The 15,747-nt window shown below is 53.2% G+C and overlaps 5 protein-coding genes across 5 annotated transcripts; 1 reads left to right on the forward strand and 4 right to left on the reverse strand.

Annotated features, from left to right (window-relative positions):
- Window positions 1–42: 42 nt before the first annotated feature.
- Window positions 43–2,135, reverse strand: COCVIDRAFT_87379 (hypothetical protein; the record flags this gene model as incomplete). Its single annotated transcript, XM_014705711.1, has 4 exons — window positions 43–1,332; window positions 1,401–1,465; window positions 1,533–1,740; window positions 1,968–2,135. 4 exons carry the CDS (start codon window positions 2,133–2,135, stop codon window positions 43–45), a joined length of 1,731 nt encoding a protein of 576 aa, XP_014561197.1.
- A 2,276-nt stretch (window positions 2,136–4,411) lies between these two features.
- Window positions 4,412–5,946, forward strand: COCVIDRAFT_87580 (hypothetical protein; the record flags this gene model as incomplete). The annotated part of the gene is made up of 4 exons (XM_014705712.1): window positions 4,412–4,687; window positions 4,743–5,062; window positions 5,124–5,337; window positions 5,395–5,946. The coding sequence occupies 4 exons, from the start codon at window positions 4,412–4,414 to the stop codon at window positions 5,944–5,946; spliced, it is 1,362 nt and encodes a 453-aa protein (XP_014561198.1).
- A 1,285-nt stretch (window positions 5,947–7,231) lies between these two features.
- On the reverse strand, window positions 7,232–9,537 carry COCVIDRAFT_87515 (hypothetical protein; the record flags this gene model as incomplete). The annotated part of the gene is made up of 6 exons (XM_014705713.1): window positions 7,232–7,461; window positions 7,516–8,358; window positions 8,410–8,754; window positions 9,216–9,248; window positions 9,340–9,419; window positions 9,476–9,537. 6 exons carry the CDS (start codon window positions 9,535–9,537, stop codon window positions 7,232–7,234), a joined length of 1,593 nt encoding a protein of 530 aa, XP_014561199.1.
- A 570-nt stretch (window positions 9,538–10,107) lies between these two features.
- COCVIDRAFT_33906 (hypothetical protein) lies at window positions 10,108–10,707 on the reverse strand (the record flags this gene model as incomplete). Its single annotated transcript, XM_014705714.1, has 4 exons — window positions 10,108–10,136; window positions 10,187–10,486; window positions 10,540–10,561; window positions 10,630–10,707. 4 exons carry the CDS (start codon window positions 10,705–10,707, stop codon window positions 10,108–10,110), a joined length of 429 nt encoding a protein of 142 aa, XP_014561200.1.
- Window positions 10,708–10,957: 250 nt separating this feature from the next.
- Window positions 10,958–14,889, reverse strand: COCVIDRAFT_22849 (hypothetical protein; the record flags this gene model as incomplete). The annotated part of the gene is made up of 4 exons (XM_014705606.1): window positions 10,958–10,979; window positions 11,565–12,149; window positions 12,198–14,798; window positions 14,852–14,889. 4 exons carry the CDS (start codon window positions 14,887–14,889, stop codon window positions 10,958–10,960), a joined length of 3,246 nt encoding a protein of 1,081 aa, XP_014561092.1.
- Window positions 14,890–15,747: the final 858 nt, after the last annotated feature.

Raw genomic sequence — 15,747 nt, forward strand, 5'->3', positions numbered from 1 at the left:
CCGAGATGAAATATTGGACTAACCATCTCAAGTCAATCTCAATTAGACCTGGAACCTGCGGTACCGGGGGATGGGACCAGCAGGCCTGTCCTTGCACTCTTCATGTCTCTTCTGGTTCTTCTTGTAGTACTCTTCAAGGGAAGCCGTTACCTTATCCAGTTCGCTGTAGGGTTGCTCAAGAGCAAGTTCATCGACTCTAGCCTTGATAGATGCTTCCGAAAAGAGGCCCGATCGTCCATTGAGATCAGCAACGTTGAACGGCCTAGCAGACCAGCGTGCATCCTCAGGATCATGGAAGTCAGTTGTCTCGTTGTACCCAAAGTTCTGTAGCTTGGTGACATCGAATGCAGCCATCATGTCCTGGTCTTCGTGGATGAGGTTGTGGCAGTGGAACATGTAGACGCCGTCCCAAGGAGCATAATGCGCCTCCACAAGCACCGTCTCGTGACGACCGAGCCAGACCACATCCTTGAGTCCCGCCTCCTCATACGGCATGACACTGCGCGTGCTCTCAGAACCGTACCGGGCAACAACCCTGAAGTCAACCAAGTGCACGTGGATAGGATGCGACCATCCACCCGACGAGTTCTCCAACTCCCAAAGCTCAACCGTGCCGCGAGGAACCTTTGCCAGGATACGATTCTGCACATCAGCAAACCCGATGCCATTGATACGCCACTCGCTGTTGGTACGGTGGAAGCGGAAGTGGTGATCGATGGTCGTCTTGTCAGCCGGGAACTGGATTGTGGACAGCTGCGCGGGCACCACCGAGTTATCAACCACGGCAGTGCTGCTAACACGGAACCGCATCACCTTATCCGTGTTGGCATAGTCATCATCAGTACCGACACCGTTTGCCTTGGCAAAGTTCTTCAGGTCAATCGCTTGGCCCGCAAAAGGCGCAAAGTCAAATACAATCTCGTAGCGCTCCGCCGCCGCAACGTACATATCGGATGTCTGAACGGGGTGCGTAAGCAATCCCGCGTCCGACGCGATGACTTGAAACGGAAGCCGCGTAGCAGTCGCATCAGCTTTTACAAAGTACAGTGCGAAATTGCGTGACACGGCTGCGTTGAGGAAGCGGAGTCGGTACTTGCGCGGCTCGACGGACAGGAAAGGCCAGGGCTGGCCGTTGACGTGGATGATGTCGCCCCAGAGGCTGTTGTCCTCCCCGAGGCTCGACTGTAGGGTGCCATCGGCGTTGTAGTATTTTGAGCTCAGCACGAGGGGGATGTCGTATGTGCCGTAGCCTGAGGGTAGGCCGAGAGCGTCTTCGGCCGGGTCCGTGATTAGGTATGCGCCGGCTTGTCCGAAGTAGGCGTTTTCTGCCGTCTGGTGGGATTAGTATTTTTGTTGAGGGGATAAAAGGGGGGGTGGTGGCGAGGAGGGGGGGAACTTACAAAGTGCATGGCGTGGTCGTGGTACCAAAGGAATCTTGCGGCTTGGTTGTTGGGGTAGTAGTAATCTAGAGGAGAGTTTGTTAGTATGAGAGGGGATTGTCAAGGGGAATGACGGTCCAGTGTTGTACGTACCTTTGTATTGGCCTTGCTGAATCAGATCTTCAGCCCATCCGTCAAATGGAGCACGGGAAGGCGAGCCATGAAGATGGATGGAGCTCTCGCGGTCACCTTGATTGACGAAGCGCACCACGGACTCTGTTCCCCTGGGCACGATGATGGTGGGACCAGGCGAGATGCCATCGTAGCCCACGAGACGAGCAGGACGCAGACTGGGGTAGACCTGCTGAGTGAAGGGCTTGATGACAATCTCGTAGTACCAAATCTCCTTGCCAGTAACAGGGTTTGTGAATTTACTATGTCGAATCAGTATTTTGCCAGAGCACTGAGGGTGTGGTGGCGGGGTGGGAGAACTTACTACTTTGGCTGCTTGGCTGGGGGGATGGGCAGTGCCTTGCCAAAGATGAGAGGATACTCTGGGCTTTCCCAGTCCTTCGCCATGAGAGTAACTACATCGGCTGGATCATCTTCGACAATAGATGCCAGTGCCACTTTCTCTGCTTCAGGAGTGTCATCGACATATTTGGCGGGTCGCTCAGCAAGAACTTCGACTTGGCCGTAGATGCCTTTGACAAGCGAAGCGAGCTGAAGAGCTGAGAGGAAGTACTTGGAGACCATCTTGAACAATGAAGGTGTTGAGAAGCGGATGCTCAAAGGATGAGTGGTGAGGATACTTCTCGACTGGAAACCTCTACTCTTTATACACATCAGTGGCGAGCCATGGTGTTCTGTCTGGTTAGTTCCTTTCCTCCCACTGCACACCTCATCCCACTTCTCCATCCCCTGAACTCGTCGTTCATCAGACGAGGTATGTCGTTATCTTTGGTATGAATCGTGACAAGCTCTCTGCTGACTTGCTTGACCGGCGATTATTTCTTGGAGGCGCCGTTGGGGGCGTGAACTATACAGGGGATAGGAATAGTTCAGCTGCAATCCAAGACGGAAGAACATCCTTTCTTGAACTCCCAAGACGCCATGTTTCATTGAAACGTGGTGCCTTTGGCCACACGGACGAAGTCTTTGGCGCTCGAGGACCCTGATCTGGTTGTTCACTGTGTCTTGGCTACTGTGCACATGGCCTTGCCAATACTTCCACCGTATGATTGCGGTATATTCTCGTCTAGGAGGGAGGGTAGACTTGTCTTGCTAAGCGTTTACAAACTTATTTCTTGTCGCTTAAGGTATCCACTACATGATCAATTGTCGCCTGAGGTCTCCACTATCTGGCCTGTTTCTTACCTCGATCGGCCTACCGCCATCTCGATCGTTCATGGGCCACTGAAAGGAAATGAAAGTAGTTCAAGATCGTCATGCGGTTTAGCACTGTATGCAGGTGTCTGTAAGGGGGATCTTCCACCTACTTACACACTACGCGGAAGTAGAAATCGCTCATCCGGTGAGATATAATTGGACAAGCATGTTCCCTGTGCCTATAACCTCCAAGCATGACAGACTTAGTCAGGATACTTGAAATGACACATGTAGGCATAACGTAGTTTAGGGACTTCTGCGGGCTTGTCATAGACAGGGTTGACACTGAATGAGCTGTATCGTACCCCGGACTCTGTGGAGCCCTGAGTCTGGAGTGCACCTACTTTTACTGTAGCTAAAGCAAAAGTTAGGATTTGCTAGCAGGATCCGATGGCCCGTGTTTCAATACTCCTGCCAAGTACGCTGTCCCACAGAATTTTACCCCAATGCTAGTGACTGTCAAGTCCAGACATCCAATCGAAGACACACAGCCGGGGCGGGAGGCCAAAGATGGCATCGTGCCGCTCCGCCTACTTGTCGGACTTACTTTACATAGCCTACCTCGAATCACTAACCAAAAGCCACGCTGAAATCTAGCCCACGTGCCCGCTCCTAGTAGTCCGAAGTCTTGTTAGGCCTTGTGTACGGCTTAAGCCCTCAGGATTCCTTGGCGTGCTAAAACGCGGAGAGAAACGCGGAGGCTCCGCACATGCATGAACAACCATGTGTGCGGACCGAGCCCGGCGGGAACCTTCTGGATGACAAGCGAACGGCACCCCCACGCATTATTCCCTGACTCACTTGACGTATCAACTTGCCTTCATTTGCTACAGGAGAGCCGTGCTGTCTGTGCTAATAGTAAATATAGCACTCTTGGAAGCTCATGCTTACGTACTACCACCATCTTAGCAGCCGTTTTAATCGCCTACGTACGTTGGAACGGTTCTTCTTCGCTAAATGCATGGTCGACTACCGTTACTACTATATCGAGCAAGATCGGCACCGCGCACATGGCCGTGGTCTGAGACTACCGTACACTAATACACATGCAGCCTCATGCCGTCAATGTCTCGGGGTACTTTCTCGATTGTCATCAGGGCCTCGGTATATTGGCCTGCGGAACCGCCACCGACATAGACTTTGCATTCGAGCCTCGTGGCCCGCTGGCTTGGCTCAACCTTGGCAGGACGGACCACAGACCGTCCGCTGACTACTATACTGCCCCCAAGAATAGCTATTCTGGGCGCCATTCAGCTATATGCAAGGATTCATTGCAATTAGGGGTGTCCGGTGAAGACCTGGTGGATCCGTCACGTGAATTCTCTGTAAAAGATTATACTCGCATACACGGCGGCCGGGTTCCTGCAGTGACAAGCCCATACTATTGAAAAAAGGAAAAAATCTCGGTGAGTAGCAGAATTGAGTATAGCTTCTGGGCAACGACTCCACGAGGTGGTGTTGAGACAATACTGAGCACTGCTTGGCATGTACTCGACTCCTTTCTGTGAAGGAATCATATGTTCAAGTGTGGATTTGGGCAACTGTTGGGATGAGAGATGGAATATAAAAAGGACATGAAATGACCAGTATTGAAACTATTATCAGCAAATTCAAGGCTTTAAAGTTCCACAGCAGACTTTGCAATGGCGCCCAACAATCTTTTCTTCACGTTGTTTCTCTACGTCCCTCTTCTTCTGTTCATCCGCAACGTCTTTGCACAAGACGCTCCACTGTTCGTTCAGGGAGGCTTCGAAGATGCAACTGCCACCGATGACACCTACAATTCAGGAGGAACTATCACTGTGAATGGCTTCAACATTCAAGTACCCAAGAACCTTCAAGTCCAGTTCCCTGCAGCATGGGTACCTTGGAAGGACTTCACAGCCGACAAACAGTCCATGTTGGGCTATGAGATCAACGTATGCTACCCTTGAATCTGAAACTCATATCTCCCATAGCTAATCTCAAGAACAGGTTATTGGAAACTTCATCAACGGCAAGCCGATTGCAGCCCAAGTCATTGCCTACGAGTTCTTTGAGGGACTCAGCAGTGGATTCATTGAGTCTTTGAACTTTGCTGAGGGAACCATGAAGATTGTCTCGGGTCCCACTGTTCGCATCAGTGATCCCAATGCCGTCTTCTCCGTCGGATACACCCAAGCACCTTTCTTTACCGCTGATGATGAAAACCCGAGCATCTCTTCTTTCTCTGGCTTTCCCATGTGTATCCCAAGAAGCACATCTGACCCGCTTTGCCCATCTACCAACCGCCCCTTCCAGGGCTCCGGTACATTGTAAGTCCGATGCACAAGCGTCTCGTGGCACACTGTTGAATGCATGCTTATCAGTTTACAGTTCCGTCCCAGACCCACTTTCCATGGCACCCTTCCTCGTCGGCGACTTTGTCACTTTCTCAGGCATCCGCCGTGGTAACGAAGTCATTGCCTACAGCATCGTCGCCCAGAATGTCATGATCACCACACTGGGCGATCTTGTCTACCTACGCATGGAACTCGGTCTCCTCGGCATCGACAACATCAGCCCCAACACCGAGCTCGCAGAGTCTCGCGTAAGTTCCCGATATCCTTCACACATGGATGATTCCTGCGCTAACAAGCGAGTCTAGTTCGTCGGATTCGCATCCAACCCACGAACCACCGTCGCCCTCTACGCAATGGACACTGACCCTTGCACCGGCAAAGTCACAGACCGCATCATCGCAACCATGGGTCTCCGCGGTGGCCGCAACGAGCAAAACAAATTCGAATACCGATCTGACATTCTCGGTGGCTACGCACGCGAATACCGGGTTGTCGCGGAAATCAACGGTGTGCCCAAGACACGCACGACCAAGAACGGTCTTCTGGCTGGCACTTATGTTCAGCCTATCAACGTCTGGGTCCACGGCGAGCAGGTCGTCCCCGGAACTGCGCCACCAGCCAATGACTTTAGCCAGATGCCATGGTTGACTAACGGCATTGGTGTTGACGAGAACGGCAACTTGTGGGGTCCTTTGGATCCCTTCCCTCAGACGGGTGTGTTCATTGATCCTCCTCAGTGCGGACCTACGAGCTCGTTGATGTTCGAAGGTGACAACTTGAACACTACCTGGACTCCTTCTGGTAAGTCTCCATCCCATCCCCTATCCCTTGTAGCTCTCACGCGATATCAGTGCTAACGGATTTGTTTTCGCTTTAGCCGAACTGTTGAATGCAACCGTACCTGCTGATACCGTGGCTCCCCCGAGCAACGTCACCGCCCGAGGTGTAGCTCCTAGCGAGATTGTCCCTGCTCGCACGAAGCGCGGGGTCCCGAATGTTCGCTGGCTCTCGAGAGCGAGATTGGAGAGTGAGACTATTCCTCAAGGTGACACTGTCATTGCCAAGGTAGACTAAGGAGAGATGACATGGGCATCTAGAGGGTAGTACGAGTTGATCAGATGAAAGGTTCTAGCATTGCTCGCCGAGTGGGCAACTTGAGCTTGTAATCATCCAATTCTCTTTAATTTCTTATGTACCATTTCAATAATCTGTAGTCCAATCGCACTCTTTTACCTCCCCACCCCCTAGTCTCGAAGCCTTTAGTAAATATCCCATACCGTTATTTTTGTTGCTGTTTTATTTTTCGTACAGCAGCCAAGTTTCCGAGGCGAGGGTGAAAATATCAGAGGCTAGAGGTGTGGATAGTATTGTGCTGAATGTATATCCTTCATGGAGTTAACTATCCAACCCATTCTCGCCTACGTACCCTCCTATATCCGCAAGTAATTCAACCATTCTAGTAGCCCACACCGCCCCTGCACCATGCTGCTCAAGACGCCCCAGCTCGTCACTCGTCAAGAGCGCCATTCCCCACCCCCCCATCTCCACCGAAAACTCACCAACGTCATCGCGCAAAGCCATTGTTCCATTCGATAAGCATTCTTCGATGAGTTTACAAGTCTTTCAGCATGTATATTTTACTTCGCATATCTGACTCCTTGCCTCTTAAAATCACGAAACGGCAATCTTTCCATCATGACCTCTAGTATATCCCTGTACAGAAATACCAAGAGGAATGAATAGTGTCAGATAGGTACAATGTGAAGATGATGATAGTGTGTATGTAGATAGTCATCTGAAAGCTTGGTTCTCGGTATTAAGAATGCCATTATGCGCATCGCGTCCCTCATATCTGACGGGGGGACATGGCGCGCCTTAAGTTCAGCATTCTACAAATCCGAACTGAATGAAGATGGGGTTTGCATGAATTTGCTGAGAAAAGGGCAAGATTTGAAGAATATTTCATATAAAAGAGTGGTATGTTTTTTTTTAATTTGTTCCATGTATTCCTACTCGCCCCTTTCCTTGTCGATTTCGCTTGACAATTCGACACCTCAATCCCCCCCAACTTCTTGCTTCCCACCTGACCTTCCCTTCAACGAAACTCTGACGCTTTCGCTTGCAATACTTGCTTCCCTGGCTTTAAAAGAAAGTTCCCTTGTGGCCGGCCTGGACAGTGCTATCGTCCAGCACAGCATCAGAATCGTGGTTATCGAACGCACCAGGTCGGTCGAAAGACCGGGGAATAGGTCGGTCAAAGGCATCAAAGCGACGGCCCTGAACCCTGGCCTTTGCCCAAAGGAAGCCGATGCGAAGGGCACAAGCGCCAAAAGCCCAGAGAAGGCCACCAACCGGCGCAGCTACGAAAGCACCTGTGAGTTGGTTAGCAAACAATCATGTTTTCAAAGGAACAAGCATCAACTTACCAAATGCGCTCCAGTCATTCGCATACAATCCGCCTTCAAGCAAGAGCAGTTTACTAGCGAGCGTGGCATCGCCGTCATAGTACACAAGTCCAAACAAGAAGATTGTAAAGATACCGCCAAGTCCGCCAACCACGAAGTCGAATCCACGATACCAGTAGAATCTCTCACTCAGACCAATGACCAGGCAAGGAACAACAGCTGCACTGACCAAATCACTGATCAGGAAGATCTGCAGGATATCCGGGCTGCGTAGTGCAACAACAACGACAGGAAAAATGAGCGCTACAACCATACCGCGGATGACCCAGATGTTGAGCTTGTTGCGGAAGAAGTCGTTGCTTCCTGTGCTAATCATAGCGGACTGGAAAGAATCAAACGCAGCGGTAGATAGCGAGACAGTCATGACGAGGACCACACCTACAACCCAAGCGGGTAGTTTTTCGAGGAGAAGGAAGAAAGCAAGGGAGCCATTGGCTGAGTCGCCAATTGTGTAGGCACCAGACCAGGCGGCAAGCATACCACCGACACCGAGCAGCGTGAGAATGATAAGGATGCCCATGCTGGCAAGCGAGACTCCAATCCACAGGTCCTTGTCTGTACGAGAGGCAAATGTGCGCATCCAGAATCCAGAGAGGAAAAAGTCATTGGTAAGGATAGCGACGGGGAGGATGTAAATGAGTTGCCATCCCAACAAGCTGGGCTTGAGGTAGCCGGACTGATCAATCAACGAGCGGTCAATGTCGGTTTCTACACCAACAGCAATCACTCCCAGGATGATGAGGCCAATGACCATGGCGCCCTGGATGTTGTCGGTGACGAAAGAGACTTTGAAGCCACCAAGTGCTGTATTATGGGTCAGCCTCCCCTCTCATCTCAATACTACGGTGATCTTACAGGTATAGATGGTAGTAATGGCACACTCAACAATGACCACTGGAAGCCCATTCAGTCCAGTCAGGAGAGTGACAATCTGCTGGAGTGCCGAAAGTTCAGCAACCATGTATAGAAACATGGTGATGAGGGTGCAAAGACTGAGAAATATGCCGGCAACAGCTCCATACCGTTGTCTGGTCCATTCGGTCAGGACAAAGCCTTCTGGACATTTGCGCCTGATAATGGGGCCTAGCGCGCCAAAGACTAGAAGCGGCAGAGATGAAGACAGCGCATATACCAGTAGCCCCTGCACACCAGCGATTGTGGCAATTTGAGGGTACGTGAACAAGATACCCGATCCGAGAGCTGTAAGTTAGGGAAGCCTAGGTCAGCTTTATGCATCAGCCAAAAGGGGGGGTATTGTGTAGGGGGAGTAGCGGCAGCACGTTCCTCACGCAAGTATTATCTTGATCGAGTTCTTACGGTACTTCTCAGCTTTCCCTTGGTTGGAGTCAACACATCCTAGATAAGAAGATCTTTGATGCAACAACCCCAGCCTCGGTTCCGCGCCCGTAGTGTAGCCGCACAAAAGACTGACCTCATACCAACTGCGCAACGAGTAGTGGGCTCTTGGGCACAGCAGTCATGAGATCAGGCTTCCGTGAGAGATCTCAATACGAACCTGGAGGATTTCAAGTTTTCTCGTGCGAAAACACACATGCTCCAACGACGTCATCATACTGTCATTGGAGAGCCGTCATGATGGTGGATTATCGATACTGCCGCTGCTCTTCATGTGCAAAGCACAGGTGCACGAGTGCACTCACCCGATGCGATGAAATTGAAAGCGAGCGGAATGCCTGCACGGCGGTTAGCTGGTTTGTTGCAAGTGAAAGTAGCGGAGGCTGCTTTGCGCGGTTGCGCAAAGTTGGGGAAGTCGCATGCGCTGACCCTTTTGTGTGCGATTGCTAGACAGCCACTCAGTCTTAGACTGGTGTCGCAACCGCCATGCGACGAAGCATCCCAGGACCCTGGTTTGTGAAATTAGTATGATTCGCAACCCACAAGGGCCATTTCCTGCACTCACAAAAAGGCGCCTAGAGTAAGGTAGATGATGGCGTTGGACGCCGGCTGCGATGGCATACCCATGACGGAAAACGGTCACTATGCGAAACGGCGATCAAAGTCAAAGATGGATAGATTGAAGATGCAGAGCGACGGGGTTAGGAACATGCAAGACCAAGGTAGTTTGCGCCAAAAACTTTGCTATGACTAAATCCCGCGCCTTTCTCATTGCATCGCTAGCGCTGCGCGGAGAAATTGACGGCTGCTGTCAGTTTCCTTTGCAATTGGTTCTGGCCGGCTCTCTCCGCGCCCACAGACGTGGGGGGGCTCATGGGGTGATGGGCAAGTGCGCATAGAGCATGTATTAGGGCTACTTGAAGTCGATACGAGCTACACAAGCTAGGAAGTATCATCTGCGCAAAGACAGCAAAGGAGTCTGGCGCATTCTCGGATTACTCGTCATATTCTCCCATTGCTTTAAATCGAGTAAGAAACAGTTTCCCAAACGCCTCGTCGCTCCGTAACGCAGAAAATGCGGCAAACCAAAATGAGGACATTATCCATTATTGCTTCAGATTGCCCGTTTGAATTTGTCTGTAGCAAAACATGGTATTCGTCGATGATTACTGGCCGGCAAGACCTGCTCAGACACGTCTACCACGCATGTCTGTCCCAGTTTGGGTCTGCCAGGTGTCAGTCGTCGCTCTTATCACACATGTGCTATTGAACTCACCCTGCACAAATGCCGCAAGCACCTTGCTGCCAGTCTGCAATAGTGGGTGGCCAACTACTATTTGCAGAAACCGTTGGAGTCCCTCCCGCCGGTGCTCAATCACGTCGTCCGAGAAGCGGTTGGTAAGGACCTTGCCCGGCAGAGGTGGTATGGTGACGCGCGCCGACTCTCGCTCAAGAATATCACGGAAGGCTTCAAATTCGCTGTATCGGCGGCGGACTGTCGACGACTTGAGCTTGAAGGCGGGAATGTTGGTGCGCATTACAATTTCGTAGGTTGTGTACATGCCACGGCCGACTCCTAAAGTTCTGTCAGCATGCACACTCTTACAATATCTACGCGCCTAGACTTACCGTGCGTCATGGGATTCCTAACCTGTGCACGCGACAAATGTGAGCGAGGCTGCAATCACACAAGGGTATGGAAGCTCCAGATCAGCCTACCTCAATCTCCAGGAAGTTTTCGGGAGGGCCGTATAGCTCCTCAAAGCTCTGCGATCGCGCGTCGGGTAGCGACTGCATTTTGGGCGTAGATGTGGATGTGAATGTGGAATTAGGACGAAGGTTGGTTGCGCAAGAGCTGGAGATCGATGGCGGGGCTATCGCGAACTAATGGCCCGGCGCACTGGTTGCTCTTGGTCTGGCGAGCTGTTGGCAATGCACGTGCATGCAACCGCCCTGCATGAACATCAGCCAAACCTGCCACATAGTGGGTGATGCAATCCAAGTCAGCTCCGGTGGCTTGAATAGACCTATCGAGTTCATATTCACTCTACTTGTTGTTGCGGAACTTGCTATAGGCATGTCAGTTGTTCTTGTTTGTACATATAATCTTATATAGTAGCAAACCATTACCATAAACCATTGCTATGTAGGTTCATCACTCATTGACGCAATTTTGCCATAGGAAAAATAATAAACGGTGAAACAATCTTTGCTTGACTTCGGATTTCGTAATACAGCAGTCTAGAAGAGCACTCCAAAAAAAGTGAAATGTAATAATACACTGGCAACATGATGTGACATCATCCGATCTCTAATCGCCATCCCTTGTCACAACATGCCTAGCATGAACCCCGGCCATGTCAGCGAGGTCCAATGACGATAACACTGAGCAGACTGATCAAGGACAAAGGTGCAAAGTCTTGAAGAAACAGTGCAAATGCATTGAAGAACCAGACAAAACAAAACTACATACTGTGGGCGCATGTTCGTGACCGCTCACTCTAAGAAGCACAAACTCCCGGTCCATGCCATGATATCCGTCCTGTACCCGCTTTTGACCAGTCGTCAATCATAACGAGCGTAGAAACAAAACGAACGCCTAGCTTTTTCCCATCCTCCTCTACTGGCGATCCCTCAAGTGACGAGGTACGTACTTACCAGTGGATGCGGCTGGAGCCTGAGCAGCAGGCCTCGACTCACGCTCACCTTCGCCCTCACGGGCTGGCGCATCACGGCGAGCGCCAGGGGGGACGTAACCACCAGTGGTGGCAGGAGAGGCCTTCCTGTCTCCCCATCGGTCTCCGCCGCGAGAAGCTTCAAATCGGCCGCTACCACTGGCATTGCCACTACCACCGGCATTGCCACTACCACTACCGCTACCGCTTGCCTCACGCTCGCGCCATCCGCCACCTGGAGCACCACCTTGACGCAGCGCCGGTGGGACATATCCACCCCTCTTGGGCGCTTCCGCCTCGGGGGCGGGAGAAGCTGCTGCTGCAGGTGCAGGGGATGTGCTGGCAGCAGGAGGTCCTTGACCAGCGGCCTTCATGGCCTCACGCTCACGCCAGCTGGGCTTGCCGCCAGGAAGTTGGATCTTTGGTGGACCACTGGAAGAAGGAGCGTCGGCAGCCGGCTCGCGAGAGAAGGTCCGGCCAGAACCAGCGCCAGCGGCAGCTCTTCGCTTGGCCATGGCCTCTTCCTCACGCTGTGCCTGAAGGCGAGCCTTCTCAGCAAGAGCACTGCGACATGTTAGTATGTGATCGTGAGAAGGACATGGTAATACTGACTTTCGCTCTTCATCTCTCTTCGCCTTCTCTTCGGCCAACCGTGCGCGCTTCTCCTCATCAGCCTTGGCCTTGGCCTCGGCTTCGGCCCTCTCACGCTCCTCTTCTTCGCGCTGGCGGCGTTCAGCCTCTTCGCGCTCCCTCTTCTCCCTAGCAATGCGTTCCTTGACCTCCTTGACACGTGCGGCCTTCTTGCTTTCAAGCTCCTTCTGTGCGATCTTCTGGCGCTTTTCAAACTCGGCCTTGCGCTGCTGCTTGACAGTAGCAACGAATTGCTGGTAAGGGGATACCAATCTTGACAGACGGTGCTTGAGCGCAACGTCTTCCTTGTGCTTTTCTTCGGCCTCCCTGAGCTCTTCGGCCTTTGCCTTCTCGTAAGCTGCGAGATCCTCATCTTGTTGCTTTTCGTAATCAGTCTTGAGGTGCTTGATCTCCTCCTTACGGTAAGCGCGCTCCAAGTGATCGATACGCTTGCCGGCAATGCGGAGCTGTTCGCCAAGCTGGTTCTTCTCCCTCTCAAGAGCCTGCAGCTTGAGGATACGGATCCTCTGGGAATCAAGATCATCGAGATCTTCTGGAAGCTCAATGTCAACCTTTGTGGTAGCCTTGAGTTCCTTGATCTGCTTCTCCATTTCCTCACGTTGAATGCGCTTCTGCTCAGCCTTGATGCGCTGCTCAGCACGTTGCTTCTGCTCCTCGGCAAGGCGGCGAGCTTCCTCATCCTTGAGCTGTTGCTGGCGAATGAGCCTCTTTGTTTGTTCTTCGTTCTCCTTGGCTTGCTGGGCCTTGAGGGCAGCTTCCTTCTTCTGCGAGATGATGTCGCGACGGCTGAGAATCTCTTGGTGTTCCTTCTCAGCGCCTTCCTTTGCACGGGCAAGCGCAGCCTCCTTTGCGCGCAGACGATCTCCGTTGAACGAAGGGTCGACATATTGGCAGGTCACGAACAGGGACTTGGCAAGACGGGTAAGCTGAGAGCGCACAATCTCAGCAGGGGTGCTCTGTAGACGCTGCACGGAGCGAGATTCCGTCTCGGCTGATCCCGCACCAGAACCAGGGTGCATGGCCTTTGCTGACGAGAAGACGTCGGAATCGAAAGTGAGGACCCCGGTAGCGTGGTCAGTGCGGATAGCGAGATCGCCCTTCTTGCAGCCGTTCATGATGAACTTTTCAATGGTACCAGCACTGACATGGAAGGGCTCGGGGAACTGGGCGAGGCCAAGCACAAACTTGATCTCGACAGAGTCGTATACTTGAGACAACTGCTGGAAGAGACGGGTGAGGATGACCTGCTGGAGCGGGCCAACATACTTTTGCATGCCCTCGTCAGCACCGATCTGAGACAGGATCGGTGAGATCTTCTTGCAAATGGAGAGAGGGTGGAAGTCGACCTCGAGGATGTTGTAGAGATCGCGAATCTCGGGACGCACGCGCTTGAGAAGACCCTTGCTGAGAGCATCCTTGAACAAGATAGCACGAGTAGGAGCCTGTGACATGCCGAGCAAGTTGGTAAGACGGGAGTTCTTGTTCTTCCTGGCCTCGTCAACGTCGACAAGGGCGCCACGGGAGCGCGAGGTGCTGATGACGGGAATGGCAAGGGCTGATAGCAAGACAAACGAGGCAGCCTTGGTCATGTCGGCTTCCGTGACGGCTGGGTTGTCCTTCTTGGGGCTCTGTCCAGAGGCAACAGCAGCTGCAGACTGTCGGAGGAGGTTGTAGTAGCGGCTGTATGCAGCAGCGTGGAAGAGATAGTTCTCGCTGACGAGGAAGATGCGGGTCAGCTTCTCAAAGTAGTTGGCCATCATGATGTTCTTGGCTGGTCGCTTGCTCAAGCTGAGGAGCGTGTGGATGTCCTCGACGCTGCGGAAGGCCTCTTGCCAGAGCTCAAGCTCGACAGCCACATTGAGTTGCTGGAAGCGGGTGTCGAGGTGGCGCTGCAGAGTGTCGGGGTCGGACAGGTTGATGGCGTGCATCTGGGAGGAGAACTTTGCGGCATTCTGGAGATGGTTGCGGAGCAGCTCGCAGAGACGGCGGAACTCGGTCTTGCGGGCATACTTGGAGCAGAACTGGAAGGCCTGGTGGGCAGTCGACTGGTACATGAGTTCCAGACGGGCATTGTTCTTGAAGATGTCGAGGACAGTGCGGTATGTCTCCCACAGGAACTTGAGCCATGGCGTGACAATGGCACGGTCGGTGCGGTCGCGCGACTGCTCGCCGGAGACGGTGGACAGAAGGATGGACTCTGGCGTCTCGGTGGCCTCGAGGTCGTCGACGTTCTTGTCGTCAGAGGGCTCGAGCGAGGACTGGACCTCGTCGGCCTTTGCCTGGGCCTCTGTGACTTTTTGCTCGGCAAGCTCAATGAAGCGCTTGAAGACGGTCTCGATTGTGCCGACGTTTGTGTTCTGGGCCGTGTTCTTGTACTGGTACAGGCCGTCCTTTGCGAGTTTGCCCTTGCGCAGATCGACGCAGAGCTCGACGAAGAGGATCATGACGGGCTCGAGCGAGGTGATGGGGCTGTTGCGGGTGCGCTTCGAGGTGACATGTTCGTGGAGCAGCTGGAGGGCAGCCTGGTGCTGGTCGACGCCGATGAGTTCCTGGGCTCGTTTACTGCGTGGTATTAGCTGGGGCAGCCTCTGCAGCGAGTCTGAGGCGGGGCGCACAGAGTGTTCTCCGGCTTGGAGTGGGGTGGAGGCGCCATGCTGGGCAGGTCGATGTCACAGATCCCAGGGCAACGGGCTGTATGGGCTTTTCAGCAAGCAGGCGACGCAGCCGGGAGCGTTGGAGGGTGGGATGGCGGTGCGGGTCTCACAGGCTGCGATGCAAAGTCACCGCTTGCAAAATGGTTGTGGTAGGCTGAGGTAAGCGAGCACCCGCCAGTGATGTGCCGGCACCTCAGCAGGGCCGTCGTCCCCGCACATGCAAGGCGACGCTGCTCAGCGAACGGCTCCGCGCGGCCCTGGCGTGGCGAGGGACTCTATCACACAGACGCGGGGAGCGAGCCCCTTGGACGCAGCGGGCGGACGAGCCATGCGCAGTGCAGTGCATGGGACGGACGCGATGCAGCGGCCGTTGTTGTTGTTGTTTGTTGTGTTGTTTGGTGGGAGGAGTAGATAATCGGTGCTAGTCCGAATTGCCCGTAGCAGTGCTAGCAAGACGACTACTGCTTGATTAGTGGCGGTGCAGACACAGACAGGCGGGCAAGCGAGGGCGAGGCATCCGAGTCGGCGAGGCGGGACAATGCACCAGGCAGGCCAAGCAGCAAGGGCGGGCAGGGCAGGCAGGCAGGCTCTAGCCCCGTACTCAAACCTAATATGGCGCTATGCCGCAACCGAACAGCGCCCGACGAACAGGCCCATCAAGGGGATGGCCGGCCCATCTTCCAACCACCTCTCCTGGCATCCCGTGCTTCACCTGTCGCCCATCTCTGCACCCTCTTCGTCAACCCTCGACACCGCACTCGCCGTTGCAGTCGCCGTCGCAGCATCTCCAGCATCCACATTGCGCTGATATCTGGCGGCAGGCTCACACCCGGCTGGCCGTCCTCGCTCCTTACCCC

The sequence above is a fragment of the Bipolaris victoriae genome (genome assembly GCF_000527765.1).
Source record: "Bipolaris victoriae FI3 unplaced genomic scaffold scaffold_7, whole genome shotgun sequence".
NCBI classification, from domain to species: domain Eukaryota; kingdom Fungi; phylum Ascomycota; class Dothideomycetes; order Pleosporales; family Pleosporaceae; genus Bipolaris; species Bipolaris victoriae.